Source organism: Passer montanus, unplaced genomic scaffold (genome assembly GCF_014805655.1).
Source record: "Passer montanus isolate IOZ18808 unplaced genomic scaffold, ASM1480565v1 scaffold46, whole genome shotgun sequence".
Lineage (NCBI taxonomy): Eukaryota > Metazoa > Chordata > Aves > Passeriformes > Passeridae > Passer > Passer montanus.
The window spans coordinates 5724967-5745303 of NW_024369485.1; the positions used below are offsets into that span (position 1 = coordinate 5724967).

The window sequence follows — 20337 nt, forward strand, 5'->3', positions numbered from 1 at the left end:
TGTTGAAAAATTGACCTACTGCAGAATAAAGCCACAAAATTGACTTAAAGGCTGGAGAAAATGCAGTGAGAGCCATAAAAACCTTGTTCTTCAGCAAAAAGAAGATGGAGAGGCTACTTGATCACAGTGCATTAGTACCTTCATGGGGGGGAGCAACAGGTATGAATAGTCTGAAACACCAAGAGAGGACGAGAAGCAGAGCCAGGAAGGTGAAGCTGGGCCAAAACAAATCCGGAGTGAGGCACATGTTTCTGCCCACGAGTTTTAACTGCTCCATGAGAAGTTCAGAGAGCAGGGCAGATGTACTCTGCAGACTAAATGCCTTCCCCAAAACCACTGTTAAGCCATTCAGATGTCAGCAGCCCTGGGCATGCAGGAGATTAAATCATACGTGCCACAGCATCCGATTCAACAAACCAGTGTTTTCTGCTGGCATTATTCCCTGTGAATAAACCCAAATTTTTGTTAACAAATTGCTGAACATTTAAAATCATCATTAGATGTCAGTTCATTTCCATTTCCACAATTTATTCTCATGCATTGACAAGATTAACAGAGTAAAATTTATGCTCAGCTTGTGCTTTCGTGGCTGTCCTCTGAATCTTGTGAAAAGGAAACTTTTTTTTAAAAAAGCTTTTTTCCTGCTGGACAAGCTTTAGATTTTAGAGCAAGACTCTGAAGCAGCCTAGCCCCACTATAAAGGTGAGACATTGATTTTATACCAGTTAAATCTCCAATGCCTCATGAAAATGTAGTCTTACCTGCTTTTATTTATGATACTTCAAATGTCTATAGAAAACAGTAATTTATTACTAAACTGATGTTAGCCACATTCAACATGAGACTATCCATGCTACATTTCCTTTATCACACTAACCTTTTGTAATGTCACAGAGAATACAGTGGGCATCACTTCAAAATCTCTGTCAGAATTATGTTCATTAGAAACCTAAAACATATTAGCAATTTGTCCTTTCCTATCACCAAAATCAGGTATCACTGTTCTTCCAGGCAGCCTCCACACAGAAGGGATTCTACAAGGAGTAGCAAAGTCAGCAGGAGAATGCCAGATCTTTACAACAAAACTGTAGCTGGGGCTTTCACAAATAGGTTCTTAGCTAAAACATCATTTCCTTTTTCTTCTACAGCAGAAAGACTCCTTCTTAGAAAACTAATTGAGTTCAAATTTAACGTATTTTCTAGGATGAATTAATCCTCCATGTTTTGTTTCACTCCCTTTGATGAATAAATACTTCAAAGGGAGTCCTTTTGAAACTTGACCTTAAGTCTTTCCTTGCTCCAAATGCAGAGTCCCCAGGTGGACAGGTCATCTCCCACAAACTCCTACTTTCACGTAGACACAGTCAAGCATCTCTGGATTATGGCACAAATCAGATTTTACACTGATGCAAAAGGGTTCTCTCATGTCCACAACAAAACCAGGGTGACAAAACGGTGTGAGCACTCCCAGAGCCACCCAGTCCGAGGGACCTGCACATTTCCCACACATACTCTGCCAAAATCCAGACTGCTGGAGGACAGAAGCAAACCCAGCAAACCAGAGGAGTCCAGCACAGCAGAACCAACCCCACGTGGGGGCTGCATCACTGCCACCCCAAAGGTGGAGCTTGAGCAGCTCTGCCCCACCCTGGATGTGAGGAGCCTTTGAAGCACTTCCCATCACCTTCTGCACCTCACTCTTGAAAGCAGCATTGTTCCACACCAGCATTCCAGACCAGCCAACCTCAATGCAAATGGCCAGGTTCACACTAACATTCCACCAGAAGTGATGAACCCGTTTCAAATCTTAGCTGCTTATCATGCTTTTAAAGGAATAGGATTTTTCCTGATATAAAAGTAAGGCTCAGTATAGCGTAACTCAAATGCAATTCTAAAATAAATGGAATTTCACAGTAGTCACAACCATCTACTGGCAGTGGGTTCAACTGAAATACACTTCCTATGCAAATGATCACACTGGAAAAAAATGACTCACCTAGAAATGGAATGAGGCTGAATTAATTAGTGTTAAAGTTTATAATCCCTCATTTTTACATAATAGTTACATGACCACAAGTGAAGCATAAAAGGAGGAGGGAATAAAAAAATGAAGTGTTTGGCTTCATTAATCAGTTTGTAAGTTTACTGATTTAGCTTGCAGAATTTATTCACATGCAGTGCTGGCTTAAAACCCCATATATTACAAGTCCAAATCCTACCCAAGACACAGAAGAAAAGGATCTCATTTTTAATTTATTTAAATAAATTACCTGAAGAGCTTAAGGAGGAAACAGAGAATGTGCAGCACTGCAAATTTAAGGAAATATGGGAAATTAGATTTCAAAACTACATTCCAGGCAGAAACCAACAGCAAAAGGAAGCAGCATTAAGCAGGGAACACTTGACAAATATGAGTGTTGCACAAGCATCTACTAAGGCTTTAGGAACACCCACCCTAACTATTTCTTACTAAATCATGCTTTTGAAGTACCACTCCAAATTCACTAAGTATCTTTACAAGAATCCTTTTGTAGTGCCAAATATTTTGTCTCTTTTGACTGGTTATTTTTACAGGCACTGTCAGAAATCAGACCTGAATCTATTCTCTGTTACCATGGCCATTCCCACCCCTGAAAGACAAAGGGAGACACAAGACCTCACACTCCACTTCCTTTATTTAGACTGCAAACCCAAGCTGGTGCTGGTACCTGCAAGGCCATCCAGGTCACAACACACCAGCCCAGGCTCTCACCAGTCAGCTTCATTATTATACAACAGGTATTAAATTTCAAACCTAATTGTGCTTTCAAAGCTGCATATAACAGTGGAATTGGAATCAGACATGAAGTTACTACTACCCACTTCCTAAACTACTCTTTTACCCAGGAGCCCTACAGTTTAAGGTAGACAGAAAGGAAAAGAGGGAAATGTTCAGGGGTGTTCCATGTCCTACACCTCAAGAGTTCATCTATAAAAAACCAAAAAACAAACAAGCCAAAGTTGTAAGAACAACTCTGCTAAATACAATACATAGAAAGGAAAGAGTCTTTCCTTTAAAAAAAAAAACACCCTCTAGTTAGAAGCCATTTCTCTAATGGACAAACACTGAAAGCAGAAGTTGGACCAAACTGCTCAAAATAATTAAACAGCAAGATCCCAAAGTCTCACATCTAAACTGCAAAACCAAGGAGGTCTAGTAAGGAAATTACTGTTTTCAGCCATTTCTTTTAAATACATTTTTGAAGGAGCTAAAGCTGTGTTTTCTTGTCATCTTTATTCAAGTATTTCACAGCAGTTATATTACAAATTACAGTAAAATGTTCAAAATTTCCAGAAGTTCAAAAAAATTAAATAACTTACTTCAAACTAACGTAAAATGAAGTCAAAATGCAAAACATCAATTTAAACACAATTCTGAATAAAACTATAGAATCCAAAATATACCATAGCTGATGAAGGAAGTCTACTTAATCCACAAAGTAGACACACGTTAATGAAACCAAACAGGACGTCCCAATGTCTAAATAACCCAATGTACAAGATACAAAAGATGCAAGTACAAGCCCAAATTCAAGCTTATGTTGTGATTACAAAATAAAACAAAAACAAAATAAAAGACTATCAGCTGCAGGACCTGCCATTCACGAGACTGAAGGTAAAACCAGCGCTGACTCACCAACTTAATTAAAAAAAAAAAAAAAAAAAAAAAAGGAAGACAAGATATTACAAAACCCAGTAATCCTATAAATACATTGGCATATGAGGAAATCAAGTAACAATACAGAGGACACAAAACAAAACAAAACAAAATAATCACAGGTGAGATTCAAGCTTGCAAATACAATTAACTCCAGAGCCATCACCCAAGAGCAACTCTATCACTCCAAAACAGCCCCCCCAGCCCCCAGGGAAACCTCCTCCTCCTGGCTGGCACATTCCATAGAGTCCAGGACAAGGACTCACACAGGAGTTTATTTGCAATTTTCACAACAAGAAACAAGGAAGAGAGGTCAATTTGTACAAACTCTTGCCAGTGCTATGTGGCAAAAAAATTAAAAACATACAAAGAGTAAACAAGTTTAGACCACATGGATAGATTAACAGCTGTTTTAACTCTATAACCACCAGACATCTGTAAAGGAAAACAAAAACTGAAGTGTGGTTATTTGGGCTAAGAAGGCGAGTATATCATTTTAGGTAAGCTGTCCACTAGAACATCTGATATTAGCTATGTTTCTCTAAAACAACATGGCAGCTCCTCAATTAGTAAAGTTGCCTCTTAATGATTTTTCCCAATCAACAACTGACAGTAAAAATTTTCCTTTAAAACCTGACCTTTTAGAACCTTTTTTAATGCTAGGCGTTAGCTTAAACTTGCTTTTTACACTCACTGGTGACTAAAATTCTCAACTGTTTTAGTTTATATAAATTTATTATCTTCTTAAAAATGAATGCAGTTTTATCTTCCACAAGTGCTGCTGTTACTTGAACAAAAACTTCTTTGAGTAAGTGAAACTGGAATAAATATTTTTAAAAAATTCTGCAGCAAGAACCTGAGACTTGCAAAAAACCCTTTTATCAGAAACTTGCTACAAAAAATCTGCTACATTTCATTTAATCAAATCTTAAAGTTTGTAACAATTTCCATCAAAATACAAAATGCTGTTAATGTACCAGACACATAAATATCTCAAACAGGTATGATGCTAATAAATACTAAATGAAACATGGAAAAAAAATCCCATAATCAAATCTGAGATCAAAGAATCTCATTTAAAATGTGTTTTCTGCTTGTTTTTGTTGTTTTTAATCGCACTTTCCCACCTAAAAAATACAGTGTTTCTGCATGGTTTGCATTTCGGTGTAACTAGATGTACATGAATGCTTAAAACCTTTTTCTGCTATTACCTATGAAGAAAAACAGTGGCATTCAGGGGTGAAAAAGATCTAAGATAGGCTGATGTTTAACCATAATGGACAAAGCACTTTGGATTACTGCAGTAGCCCAAGGCCCCTGTTTTCTCTCTCTGCAGCACCACCCTGGGATGAGCCGGAGAGGTGGAGACAAGTCCCTAAGCCTGGGTTTGCACAGGGGAGCAGCGTGATTACAGTCCTCCATAAACACTGTTGGTAACTAAAATACAAAAAGCTGAGGTAGCTCAGGATCTCTGCAGTAGTCTGTTTTGTCTATTAAAAACCTATCACACTGCGTTGCATATTTCTGGACAGACACTTCTGCAGCTACGTAGGGACAGTCACAATGAATGGTTCACGACGGGAGCACCAGCCAACTGCTCTAGAACAATCTCCACGGGGTGTGAAATAAACCAGCCCAGGTCATGTTCTAATACCGAGCTTGTGATGAAACATAAAAACTGCCTAGACTGTTCTCTCCAGCTGCCAGAAAGGAAGGGTGTTGAACCACACAATTCAGACCCAGAGAACTCTTAGAAAAAGATGGATTCAAAGGGCTCTCTTCCAATCCTCCCCACAGTAACAATGCTTTGCACGGAACGAATTGTGAAACCTAAGAGAAGTTTTATTTTCAGCTGAGGTTGGGCTCCAGGACTTTGACCAACTATAGTGTCTTCTTGCCTGCTCTGCACAGTCCAAGCTATATTACAAACACAGACCTTCCCAACGAAACCTGCCAGTATTAACCTCACTTTCCTTAGAGAACTCGCACTGGAAAACAAGGACATGGTGGGAAAATGCTTCATTTTTAGCAACACAGAAGAGTTTCACTGTGTAACTTGTTTCTAAAACAAAATATATACCAATGAAAAAGGAATTTCACCATTTTGGTAAAGTATGTGGCTTTTTCAGTGTGTCTTAGTTTAGTTCTGTAGAGTAAGACAGGCATTATAGAAACATAACACTGGCTGCCATCCAATGAAGAGAATACAATTCATCCTTTTGGAGATCTTCATTCTGCAGACAGCTTTCTAACATTGCCATTTGCTATAATCCAAACAAATTGCTTAGCCTTATCTTTCTCAATTGACTAAAAGGCACATTAAAGGCAGTTCTAGAGAGCCTCATCTTCAAATTACTGTACATCCAGTTACTCAAGATTCCTACCACAATGCATCACTGCCTTCTTTAGGACAGATTTTTTTTGTCCATAACCCCAGAGAAGAGAAAAATTGGAAAAAAAAATAAAAAAGGTTGCCTGTTTAAAAATATTCAACTTAGATCTGCTCTTTCCAGTCCTCTTGTATGTGTTGGTCTTCACTTTGCCTGAAGTTTCCCCAAAGATAATGCATGTAGAGTGAACAAGAGCAGGAATGAGAACAGTTTCTGTAGCACCAAAAATCTCCAAGCTGTGGCATTGTATTCTTTATTTATATCAGATACAACTATATGAAGTTCCGTTTGGTTCTTGTAGGCTGGTTGGTTTCAGGTACCTGAGACAATAGCACCAAATTCAACAGAAACAAAAAGAGAGAGCACTTAAGACCAAGGCTCTGCACATACTTGGTGCAAATGGAAACTGAATGGCTCAGAGGACTGCTCTCCCATGAGCAGTTTGAGAGGATAAACCCACCCATCTTGACGAGTTCACAGGAATGTTTCAAACACATGAACTGTTCTTTCCATCTCCTGCAAGAGACACAGACCATTAACTATTCATAAATACACAGAGACAGAAATAGAGTTACTTTATGTAGTGGTACTTACTGTGATACTTTTTTTAATCTGAACAAATAAATATATGAAAACAGACGTTTCTGTTTATTAGCTGCTATCTGCTAGCAAAATACGATAAAAGAGGGAACTCATTAAAGAAGCATTAATGCAGAAAAGCCCTCTACTATGACAGTCCATGAGAAAAATCAAGGCTTATTAGGGTCACTTATATAATTAATGTGCTCAATATATATTAGGAAAGCATTGCAGTGGCACACTGCATGAGTTCAAGTCTGACTGCACACTTCTGCAGTTGGTGACCCAGCTGTAATCACAAGTCTGCACAGTCTGGATAATCAAAGTAAAGATTGGTCTCTACACACTCCTGCTGGACAAATGCCTTTTTAATCTACCTAACATCTTGCTCAGACTTTCAACACATTTTTAGGTGAAGATGGCAGGGAATAGCATGAAAACAGTTTGAAAAGTATTTTGCAGGAACTCTACAAAATCCCCCACTATGGCTTTTCCAGGTTTTGTTGTAAATTATTCATGGAGAAAAATATTTAGTGCTCAGTGATTCAACTGGAAAGTAGCAATTGTCATCCTTTTCTCAGCAGGGCTGATTATCAGTTGAATCAGCAAGCTGATCCAAACCCCTCTGCAGTTAGAACAGTGGTGATGGAGGGAAGGCACACCCAGACCTGGCATCAGCCCGTGCCAGGGGTGAAATGACCAGTTTGCTGGTGATGTACAGGAGGCCTTGGAGGGCAAACACTTCAGTGGCAAAGGATGATGGCAAGGCAGACAGACACCTGGCTTCCACCATGCTGCACTGACCTTCCCAGGGCTGCACTTACTGACCAAGAGAGTGTTCACCCTTGTAAGGTCTTGTATGAAAGTGAGAATCTGCAATCTGCATGGAGCAGAAGGGCAATTGGTTTTGGCTTAGTCACACCAACACGATTAAGGGCAACAGCAGCAACGTCAGGTCAGGCTGCCTATGAAATCACCACTTTACATCCACTGCTGTCATGCCACAAACATGGAAACTGCTGCTACTCAATTTTACTCTGCCAGCATGTGCTTTTCACTCTGCTGTATTCTCTCCTCTTCTTCCTCCCTTCTTCCAGGTTAAATTCTTAATCCTCTTCTGCAGAAAGTGTTCTTAGAAATAACTGCCAGTTTCTAAGTTACCACACTAAGCTTTTTTCTTTTTATAGATACCTTCTTCAAAGTCTATTAAAGGCTTTTGCCTGCTAGTAGAACAATAAATTGACAGATTAACAGTTTCTGAAAAGCCTATCTCACAATATTCAGATAAAGAATAAAAGAAGCTGTACAACATCACCTCTATAAGTTGTGATTTGTCATAGTCTCTGCGATGTCTGTAGATGCATTGACTGAGGAGTGAATACAATCTCTCAAGTTGGTCAACAGTCAGGTTGTCACTTTTCTTAACCACCAAATCAAGCAGTTTCTGTTGGAACAACAAAAGGTGAAATTAAGAGGGTTCCTAGAATAACTTTTTGATTTTTTTAAGGACAAATCAGAAATGCAATGTATTTCTGAAGCCCTCCTTTGAAGGGATACATACAAATGAAATGAACCACACCTGGGTATCAGCAAGGCCATGCTTCAATGTTTACACAAAAAGGACTTGATGTCTCCTTTCACTTCTCTGCTTATTCCCACACTTTTCTTCTTGTCTTAAGCTTCTTTTACTCAGTATATAGCTGGGGCAATGTTTGGTCTTTTGGAATGCTATTTACATCCTATTTCATCTTGGTCAGTCATTGTAACAAAGCAAACCCTAAAAACTGCTTTGATGGCCAAAGTAGACATTTTTAAGCACTTATACTGGCAGTGAAAAAAAGTACCACCAAAGGAAAACATCTGGTCTTCCACAAATGTTGTTAAAGGGAACAAAAAAAGAGAAGGGGGTAGAAGGAGGACAACACATGCAAAATTTCTCATAACAAAGGTGAAAGTATTTTACATAGTAGCAAAGAGTGACATTTAAGATTTTTTTTGCTCCTGTCATAACAATTCTAAGGTTTATGAAGAGATCATCATCTGTACTCCACATAATATAGGATCTAAATTTCATAGGTCACAATAGGTCAAGCTACTTTTTACAACAGAAGACAGCAAATTTTGTTGCAATTTTAACTGAAAAAAACCTGAAGTTTAAAAAAACTGGAAGAAAATTAACGAGCAGTTTATAATGCCAAAACATCAACACAAATTCCCATTTGCTTTCCAATCCACTAAATTTTCTCCACCAAGTATATCTACACAGGAAAAGATGATATTAACTCCCAATTACCAGGCACCCAGCAGTTTCTTAGTACCTTGCACGGCCAATTAACACATGTGAGCACCTGCAAAAATGGGCAATTAAAAGAGTGGACTGCTAGGAATCCAGTGTCATTACTGGATTATAAGGGTAGTAATGATGGGACAGTAAGGATTCAGTACTTTTATTAACCTTTCATCCAAAAACCACTGATCAACAAATCATTTCCAGAAGTCACTATGATCATAATACTTGTTTGCAGTCAAAACTAAAGGAAATGTCGGTTCAGAACACAGAAAGGAAGCTTTTTTAATGGAGTCTGTTAATAGTTTAATTTATTTTTTTGGTTCTGTTACCTTTAGTCTGTCATGGTCAACAACCACAGAGGGTAAGGGATCTGAAGGTTCCTCTGGAACCTGCTCCAGACTTGTGGGCTTTGACTGCTCCACAGTGACTTTTCGTGTTTTCTTGCTTTTGAGCAAACCTGTAATTTGAAAAACAATTATCAGCACTGTCAGTCCCACAAAATGCAGCCTATTTCTTCACTTCAGTTTGATTTTACTTGTTTAGTTTGTTGGGTTGTTTGGAATCAAGCAAGATTGTAGCAGTGCACATTATTCATCAGCTTGCCAATTCTAATGCTTAGAGGTGCACAAACCCACAGTTCAGAAGACACACACAAAATGGCAATCCTTAAAATCCAACTCCAAAGTGCCAACTTTGAATAAAAACTGAATCCCACTACGAGTTTTCTCATTGTATCTTTCTATTCAACAATAACAAATTAAACAGCTTCAAAGGTAAGTTCACACACTAAGCAAATGCTGAAATTCTTTCTCCACAAGTGAAACAAATCTTCATTTTTCTCTCTAAAGCACCCCATGTCATCATCACCACAGTATTCCACCATCTTTTCTACTCCAAAACTCAGGCATTTGTTACACATTTCTATTTTCTTCCACCTTTGAATTCAATCTATTGACCAAAATATTTTCTTATCTCCTTATAGTCTCCCTACATTCATTCACTATTTTTCTCCTCAACTATTTTAAATGCCTTTACTTCTGAGGACCCCTGCTATCATAACCATCCTAAAGCATAGAAAATTCACCCACCAAATTCAGAAATGTAAAGGCTCTTAACGCATCACGCTCTTCTTGTGATATTCCTAGGACCTTTCCTGTATTATTCTCCTTACCCTTAGAGAAAATATGTATGTACAAACACAGCCAACATGTACACAGTAATCTTCTCATAATTCTGATCTCTCATTAAAGCTCATTTACTTTGTAAATCTCAGCACTAACTTTTGAAGTAAAGATTCCATTCTTTTAGATAATTCTGAAAACTCATTAAAAAGGCAATCATGCATAAGGCTTCCATTTCTGCTCCCTGAGGAAACTCTCTCTCTTGTCTTCAAAGGACATGGCCCCTTCTTTTATAAACCACCAGGATTTTCCTTCCCCTTCTCTTATCTTTTTCCTGCACTGTTATTGTGTTCACTCTGACTCCCAAGCCAGATACCTTCTCCAAAAGATAAACAACAATCTGGCTTTTGTGATGAGTTAAACCCCTTCAACTTTTGCTACACACAATTTTTTAAAGGAATGCATTCTTTATTTCTATGTTTTTTATCCCATGTCAATGATACTATATCATATTCTCTAACATAACAATATCTATCAATATCTAAGTCAATATCAAAAAGTAAATATCTATCATGTAGATCAAAATAGAAATCAGACAGAATATACAAACCAAAATATTCATTATACTTATCACAATTTATATTATTTTAAAATATTTAATTATTGTTTTAATGTTATCTCAGTATTTCCCACAAAGCTGACAAATATGAACAGAGTAGTGTTAGTGTGGAGATACACTTTCTTGTCTAAGATAAAAAGACAGCAAACCAAGATTGTATTTCTCATTTTTCTATGTGAAATTAAATGCTGTAAGCATACCAAAAATTTCAAATAAATAGTCAGTAATTAATAATATATTATTATACAATAATTGTAACGTAAGGTATTACAGTGAAAAATACACACGTTAACTTGGACACTGACATAAAGACAGAAACATGGAAAACAAGCTATACCTTCTTTATCTGCTTCAGCATCTTTAGTTTCAATGTCTGTGCTCTGTAGTGTCTTCTCATTATTGCTGCAATGTGGTAACTCGGCTTTCACCAGATCAGTTCCTTGATTTTCACTGGAAGCTTCCATTTTCTCCTTTGGCTGATCTTCAGATAAAGATTTTTGCTTGTTACTAGACCAATCACTGCTGTCACAGGGTGAAACAGCATCAAGTGATTCTACTTTACCATTATGACAGGCTGGAACAGGAACACCTTCGGAGCTGGGGACAGATGGCTCTCCATTCACACAGTCCCCTTTCAACGTAGAGTCCTCCTTTAGATCCTTTTCAGCACCCAGGGTAATACTGTCAGTTATTAACAGGGATTCATTTGAGCTCTCCTCTTCTGTGGATGCAAAATTGTTTTCCTTTCCTGATGTCCCATTGTTAAGCCTCTGCTCTGCATCTATATCCATAATATCACAAGAGGATTCATCATTTGTCATGGAGAGGTCTCCTGTTTCCTCTCCATTCTCCTCAATGCAGTCAGTGCTGATCTCCAGCTCTCCATTTTCCAGTAATTTACTGTCCTCACCATGATTTTCATCATCAGCAAACTTTGCATCATCTTCGTCTTTCTTTAAATTATTGACTTTCCTCTTCTTAATAATGCCTTTGCCCCACTGGGAGCGCCGTCTCGATTTTCTCCTTATTCGAACTGAAAACAAACACACAAACAAACACTTTTAGATGAACAAACACACCAACAAACACTTTCAGATGCAGAGGTACCCCTCAGTAAAGAGACCAGCATATATGACTATGGTGCTGTGTGAGGCAATCAAGTATCTTCACCTTCAAGGAAAAAATGTCTCTTGATTTGAATGTGAACAAATTAGAGGAAACAAGGAATTTTAGAAGTATAAGGAGTGGACATTCAATCATCCACTCAATTCCTAAACTATGGAAACAAGAAAATCCTATTTAAAACAGCAAAGCAATGGTGTAGTAATTTGGGTAGCTCATTTGGGTAATGAGAACTCAAAAACAGTTATTCTCATTTTCCCTTTTTAGCTCCTCAGTGATTTGAAATGATTACACAATAAAACAAATGAAAGTGCAATCTGTGGATTCATACAATAATCTAGGTTGGAAGGGACATGCGGAAGCTTCTAATCCAACCTAAGACTCCAAGCAGAGTCAGCTGTGAGGGCCATATTGTGATACTCAACTTCAAGCGATATAGGCATGTGATTCCCTTTTTTTATTATTTCTCCACGAAATTTTACTTTTTCTTGTTTCTTAGTATTATTTTCTGTGCCTTTGAAAAATTACATCATAAACTGTTTTTTAGAAGGGCCACTTTATTTTTTTAACCTATCTGCAGTGAGATACAACTAAGGTACTGATATGAAGGCTTTGGGACACATTTGTAATTTGATGAGCAAATGCAGAAGGAAGACCATTCCAACCTTATGCTATTGTCAATATCCTTTTCAAAAGCACTAATTAGACACAGCTCAGAGGACCAATACTGGGAAAAAGTGAAGCTTCTACATTCAAATCCAAGCAAACGATAAAGACTTTTCTATTTTTGCAAAACTGCTTAAGTTGTGGCAAAGTACTTTAAAAATAAAAACCGCAGCCAATAGTAACCAGATTGACAAATTTCCTTTCCTTTCACACTGAACTCTTATGCTGAGCACCTCCATAATGTTCTTTATATTTGTAAGTTACTTTGATTTATGGGGTTAAGTCCTACACCTGTGTCTGCCAACCTCACACTGAGTTACAAAGATCTTGCTTTGAAGACACAGGCACTGTGCAGGTACAAGTGTTGAGAATTAATTCACAGCCACCCAGAAGCACAGTTGTACTTCAGAACTTCTCCCCATGAGTGCTGTATGTAAGGAGGTAGTTTAACAACCACATCAGGAGTAAATCCTAACCTTTTAGCTTTAAAACTATCTAAAGTTACAATCACATTGCAATAAAAAGAGTCTCACATGGAATGTGTATTTATTGTTACAAATAATCTTTATGGAGAACTGCAAGATTTGAGGTGGGGAAAAAAATCCCCTTTCTCCAGCCATATTCAAGATCTGATAGTGACTTCTACAGTCAGTGTCACTTTTATTGATGACGAATTACAACCCACTCACATAACTTTTCAGGAGTTCATGTGTTTTTTCCCTAGATTATGCAAGAGATTTTCATTAATCACTGAAGCAGCAAATCTGAAACTAAATAGGGAACTAGAAATAATACTCTATTAGCCAATGAACTGAACCTCAGTGCAACTTCAAAGATGGGTAAATAAAACACAGAAGGAGAGCAGAAGTCTTTTAAAGGAAATCTGGTACATCCTAAATGTACAAATAAATAAGTAAGTTGAAATTTTTAAAGATACACTGATTTCTGGCTGTTTAGGCACACTTTTCTGTAATTCAGATAGATATATGAGATATATTGTGAAGTATATTTGACAACTTTTACATCAGTGAATTGTGCTTCAAATATTTATTGGTGCATCCCTTCTGTCCACAGTGAATTCCACCTGGGATGAGCATCAATAATTTCCCCAAACACACAAGTACATTCCTAAAATTCTTACGTGTGACAGAAATCACTTTAAAGCAAAATGGAATTAATCCTTGTATTACCCATCTCATTAAATTTCAAGTCTTTTCCAGTTGAGAGTCAGCAAGTCCAGCTCACTCAGTGTCTCATTTTTGAACAAACATTATGTGTGTAGTTTTTTTGTCTGCTGTTTTTAATTAGGACAAAGCAACAACAAAAAGTCGGGCAGCAAGGTCTTTTGGGATGAGAGAGGAAATTATGGTTCCAGGTCCTTAGCAACCAAAAACATTGTTACATAGATTTTTCTTTTACAGAGTCAAGCCTCTAAATTAGTGAAAAGTTGAGCAAGGAATACAGCATTTAAAAACAAACCCCACCACCAGTCTTTCTGTCCTACTTAATTCCCCCAGTTCAGTTAAGGGAGTGCTGCAAGGAGGAGAAGTGTTTAGTGGACCAGAGAACCATGTGACAAACAGTAGACACTGACACCAGATTTCATCACCCATATTGGTCCCCTTCATAGTTACTGGAAATAAAAAGGCACTACTGCAAGAGTGTCATGGATCAGAGAAGTTGGCATAAGAGGCAGGAAACTGAATCCTACAGGACAGTTCATTATGACTTTAAAAGGATGAAAGAGCTACCACAGGGTAAAACTAATGCAAAACTGATGCAAAGGGCTGCTGGGGAGGAACTAATGGGTTAACAGATTGCTGCAAAAAAAAACCCAAAAACCTTAACCTGGAATCCCATCTTCACTACCTTAATATTTGTATTTTGGAAGATTGTAAACTATCAAGGACAGAATGCCAAACTTTTTATTTTCTATTCAGTATGGTTCATGACACACTATCAGCTTCCAGCAGGTAACAGAATGAGACAGCTATTTACAGGAGAAAAACTTGGAGTGAACTTTGTTTAAAAAATGAACACAGCACATACAGTTGCAACTTAATGCCTTAAGACCTTTTCAATTACTCCTTTTAAAACTACTCATCAGAAATCTCCTCATTGATACCCAGCCTTTTGGCAGTATTTGTGCCAGAGGCAGTGGAAACACTATTGTCAGAAGAATCCCACTTTATAGAACTGAGTTTCTCTAACTCAAACTATTATAATAGCAATTATTCACACATGAATACATTCACTTGCCTTCTAAATTGGCCAACTATTCACTCTATAATCTTCATATAACCTCTGAAGATTTGCCAAAGGGATCTTAATTTTAGTTCTAGCTTCTGTCTGGTTTGCTTCTTTGCAAATCACTTCTAAACCTTTTTAATAACAATAAATATCTGTCTGTCACACCTGACATTTCACTCAGGTTCACATGGAGTTGGTATCAAACTAAACTTTGCCTGCTCTTTTTTCGCTAAGATGCACAATCTATGCAGACAGCATTTTTTTAAAGTGCTATGTAATACAATGGAATTAATCACTGAATAGAAATTTACTGTACATTTTGTTAAGCAGTAAGTTCCTCAATTCTTCCATTCCTATGTTAAGACAATTTCAGAGTCATCTGAAAGGCTCATGAACAAGGCAGACAGCATTTCCCCTAGGTATGATTAAAAATAAATTCTGCGCTGTCCTTACTTCAGAAGGACTAGTCCTCTAGATGAAGTTAAGTAAAATGAAACCTGTAGCAGACTTTCAGAAATTTTGAATTCTTGCCCTCTGACAGGTGCTGCTTGGAGATTCTCCAGTCAGACACACTAAGTAATAGCAACATTACCTGGTGACGTAAGCACCAGCCCTGTCCAGAGCAGAGTACTGTTCTTGGCTATTAAAAAAAAATAATAGTAGGAAAAAAAACCAACCCAAAAAACTAAAAACATCCTAAAAAATTAAATTCCTTCCCACTCTTCCAAAGCATTTCTGCAAGACCTAGAAGTAACTGTGACCTTTCTGTTTACTATGGTCTCAGGAAAAGAGAACTCAAAAAAATGAGTGAGTGGTACAGAATGTTCAGAGCTGAGGTATGCATTGATGCTGTCCCCTAAATCCAGCAGTACAGTGACAGAACTGTAGACTACAGAGAAATAAAATTAACAGTGGAAAAGAAAGCAGACATAATTAGATCATTCAAAGACTGTCAATTATTAACAACCAAGTCTGCTTTCCTTAATGGCAAGAACTCTAATAAGATGCAGCAGAGATCTCTTGAAATTTCTGTAGTTTGACTACTACAGTACTATGAGTGCAGCACAGTATTCAGGCTAACAAGTTCACTTTACGCTGCAGAGAAGACCCTTCCATGCTTCCACACTGCTTAAAACCCATCAGAGAATGTGAATCCTCTGTCAGTAAATGATAAAACTGTAAAACAGTTTTATTCTCTGTTGTTACTGTATTTCATGAAGAATTCCTGGGGATTAAAACCCAAAGAAGATTCTCACGGCAAGCAAGATCACCACGGATCTAGATTTTTAGTCTGCAGTATCAAGAACCACTTAAAGCCATTCACATGTTTTAAGTTTTTCTTCCATGATCAAAACCCTCAAGACCTTTCTGATGTCTTGTGTGTAAAGTAACTCAAAGCCTTGAGAAATCACTTATAACCAGCAACTTACACTCTCTTATACAGCATCCAGGATATCTATGTACCTGCCACAGTAATTTAGCTGCTTCCAGTAGCTCCACATTCCTTACCAAGAGGCACTAAATAGTCCACTTGAAATTCTCTGGAGTTTCTACTCACAAAGTCCCAAACTGCAGTCAGAGATAAGCAGCAAGAAAGAACAGATCACAGTTCCACAACGGCTTAAAAAGCAAAGTGAGGTGCCAGCTTCCACTAACAAAGCCATTTCTCCCTCCAAAGCCAGCTATAGCATTTCCACTGCCTCATTTGTGCCGGCACTACTGTTCCTGCAGTACAACAGATAAGGGAGCTAAATCCATCTGAACAACGTTAGGTTGTTGGGATTTTTTCTGGCTTAGTTTTCAACATCTTTGGTTGAGCTTTCCAACTCATGAATGTCATTGCTGGCACAGGGAACACGGTGGGAATATGCCACCAGCAACAAGGCAGGACAGCCTCTTCAGCAGTGACCTGAAGTTTGACCAGCTTAAAGTGACTGTGGAACTGATGGAGGGCACTCAAGGCACAGAACTGAAAAACACATGAAAAGAACTACATGCAACAATTTCACATATTCATGATTTTTATCACCTTATATAACAGCTTATGTTTTGCAAGCAAATACCTGAAGAATCTGGGCATTTATACTCAACATGGAGAAGTAAAGTTTCAAAACCTAACCTGACTGCAGCATTCCTAGTATTTTCTTCCCCAACTGCCTTCCCCTACCATCCCAAATAATTCTCTCCACTCAAGCTCTTCCCAGTATTTCTCATGGAACCATCCCAGTGTCTCCTGTTCCTCCCCATGGCTGAGGTGTGCATGCCATGCCTGGTCAACACCTGCTCAACTACCATTTTCAATCTAGCTCCTTTTCCTGCAGTAGACACGTGTATTTGTCCAGCTACCCATTTTCACAAAACCTGCAGGAATCTAATCTTTCAGCTCTCAGCTCCTGTCAAATCTGTCTGAACTCTACTAAATGATTTAGAAGTTATTAGGGAGCAGAGATGGACAGAGAGCACAGGCATGATTTTCTTGGGAAACCAAGATAAAAATATAATTTACATGAAACCAGAGTAATTATATTAGTAAAACACACGGCAAGACCATCATGCTGGAAAATTAAAGAGGCAAATGAAGTCAAAAGAGAAAAGACAATCAGATTAATGTCATCTGTGGAGATAATTTTTAGAATTTTCACCTTTGTAGATCTGCTTATTTCCCCTCTGCTCTGTACAATAGCAACTATTGCAGCTATGCACATCCCTGGTACCTTCAGCTGGCTCTTAAGGACAACTGAATGACACCTTCCTGCTTCAAGAGAGCCACGAACAAACACAAGAAAGAATCATGGCTACTGGGTGGTTTCTCTGTCAAGGAGGCAAAATCTGAAGTTAATAAATGAGTAATAATCCCGAGAAAATCCACTACTACAGACAGAAACACTAAGTCTTAAAACAATTTAAAGCAAACATTGTCACAGTTTTCAGAAGGGACGAAGGAAGGGATCTATCTGGTCTGAAAACTGTTTTTATTACATCACTTGTGCATACCACTCAGAGTTAAAAAAACCCCCAAACTACTTCAGAAGATGTTTTTACCATGTTTACAAGAAAGGTGATGACAATGCTTTCAAGGAAACCTTAAAAGAGGCATCTTGCATTACTGAGTGATAAAGATGAGAACAAGAGAATATAAAAAATCACTGATCAGGTAAATTGTAGAACCCACTTAGCCCTCTGTCAGAATAAAAAAGACACTTGATTAATTCAATAGGCAGGTATTTAATAGTGATGAAAGAAAATTTCTTTGTAACTAGATATTACCGAGTTCAAAAGTTTGATGGGATCCCAAAAAAGAACAGGCAGTCAAGATTTATTAGAACTCCCACAAATTCACTACATTGCATTTTAAATTAGAAGAATTTAAAAGCCTTTGGGGTTTAAAAGAACTGTTAACCAACCTGGAATTATCAGCTACGTTGGTAATTCCTTCAAAATCAGGCATTAAAAAAAATTGTTTCTCAAATGTTTGAAACTTTCTTTTAAAGCATCTGGTTGAAGGCAGCACAAGAGATCAAACCACTCCCAACCAGAATGCCAACTCCTACGCTACCCAGAACAAAATGACAGAGACAAAAAGAGACAGTTGTTCCAGCTCTGAGTAAAGATATCCTCACATTCCAGAATTTTTTTTTTATGGTGCTTATCAAGTAACAGTATTTGCCCCTGTCTCAAGTGAGAATTAATCCAAGTCAAATCTGGAAAGCAGGAGGAGAAAACTAAACAGTAGCAAATACAGGGTAACTGACAAAACAGCAGCTACTAGGATTTTCATGTTAGCATCTGCATGACTGTTAATTTGCCAATATCCAATTTTTGAATCCAAACTCAGAACCACAGTAAAAGCAGAAAATAGTTCAAATGATCAAAACCATATGGCATCTGGTCTGCCATGTCCTTTGATAAGGCGCTACTGCAGTCCCAGAAGCCTGAAGTACAGCAATCACTGACACCACTGTCACAGAAAGGTCAAAGAAGAGACACTAAACAGATGAAAATCGGACAAAGACTGAGAATAAAACTGTTTCTGAGAAAGACTGTGAATGAAAGACCTTTTCTTTCTAAAAATCTTTTTTAAAAAGTACTCCAGACAAAACAAAAGCCTTTCCATTATAAAGCAGAAACAAAGTGTTCCATAGGACAGCAAAGATCACCCATTTGAGGGTGAAAAAGAGCAAACCAAAAACCAATGAACCAAAAAATCCAACACAAAAAGGCAAAGAAAATATTACTTATTTAAAACCAACGTTTTCTGCCATAGTTTTTTTAATTCTTGCTTGGTATCCCTATAGTCCTTTCTAGAGAGCCCACTAATCACTTAAATTACTGGGAAAAGTTAGCAGGGTGTTTACTTCATATTTCATAAAATGACTTTCATATAAAACTTATATTTTTAATAGTCTGCATAACACAAAGGATTTAAATTTTCTTTATTTGCACCAAATGCCATTTTCACAGCTATGCTATTTATCACATGGCATAAAAAACATCTTCTCTATGAAGAAAACATAAAATCTGCAGTCTATCACTACAATATATTATCATTAAATGCTGCAAAAAAAAAAAAAGAATGCAAAGCCAAATCTTCCCCACAGAGTTTATTTATATGTAACACTAAAGGAAGCAAGTGCAAGACAGTAAAATGGTATGTACCATGCCCCATCTACTGGCAAGATGGAGCAGCTGGATACACTTTTATTATACAGGATCCCAATGATTAAAGAGATGCTAATGCTTTCTGAGCTAACATGTATCTAAACCACTTAATTTAGCAAATACACCAAACTGCACACTGCTGGGAGTTTCCTTTTCCACACAGCTCCACACAAAGGCAAAGACTCTTCTCAGCAGTGCCCAGTGACAAGAGGCAATGGGCACAGACAGAAATACAAGACACTCAAAATTAAGAAAAATAATTTATGTTTTGTATCCAAGCATTACAAGAGGTTCCCCAGGCATGACACAGAACTCCCATTCATGGAGATTTTCAAAGCACAACTGGACAAAGCCTTGAGCAACCAGTTCTGAGGGGAGCTAGACTAAAACATCTCCAGAGGTTCACTCGAACCACTGTAATTCTGTGATTTTATAATCATAAAACTATTTATATCAGACTTCTGACATCTGTCCCATTCCAAGTTCCCACCAGAATACTTGCACTTTTCTCAAAATACACAGTCGATAATGGAAATATTTTAAATTGTGGCAGAACTTCCCCAAATAGATTTCCAGCAACTTCTAGTAATTCAATACTTTTAAAACTCATCTATACTGTGAGACACAATCCACACAGCTGTACCTTCAACAAGGGAAATGGGAGTTGCAGATGAAATGTAACTCAAGAATGTGTATCACCATGCCTTCAAACAGAAAAATTACTTATTCACCACATTTCCAACAGCCCATCTGGTCCAATCAAATTAACAAAATATATAAAATACATCAGAAAAATTAAATAAATCACAAAACAACAGGCAACTAAAAAATGAAATAATTTTTTATACAAAATATAAAACCTCAGAAAACAAACCAACAAATATTAATCCAACTCTCACTCTTCACTGAGTGGGACCCTAAATTTGGCAAGGCTGTTGCACTGT

At 37.6% G+C, this 20337-nt stretch overlaps 1 protein-coding gene across 3 annotated transcripts in view; it reads right to left on the reverse strand.

The window, feature by feature from the left end:
* Positions 1-2251: 2251 nt before the first annotated feature.
* The window catches only part of ATAD2B (ATPase family AAA domain containing 2B), a 76090-nt gene continuing 58004 nt past the window's right edge, over positions 2252-20337 (reverse strand). Inside the window, exons 25-29 of one of the 3 annotated variants that reach the window (XM_039721659.1) lie at positions 11259-11729; positions 11034-11177; positions 9286-9413; positions 7982-8110; positions 2252-6603 (exon numbers count right to left, since the gene is read on the reverse strand). In XM_039721659.1, coding sequence (XP_039577593.1) covers positions 6562-6603; positions 7982-8110; positions 9286-9413; positions 11034-11177; positions 11259-11729 — 914 coding nt within the window. In that variant the 3' untranslated portion in view covers positions 2252-6561. Of the gene's footprint in view, positions 6604-7981; positions 8111-9285; positions 9414-11033; positions 11730-20337 lie in introns of all 3 variants that reach the window. The other 2 variants (XM_039721658.1, XM_039721657.1) reach the window with 2 other exon arrangements.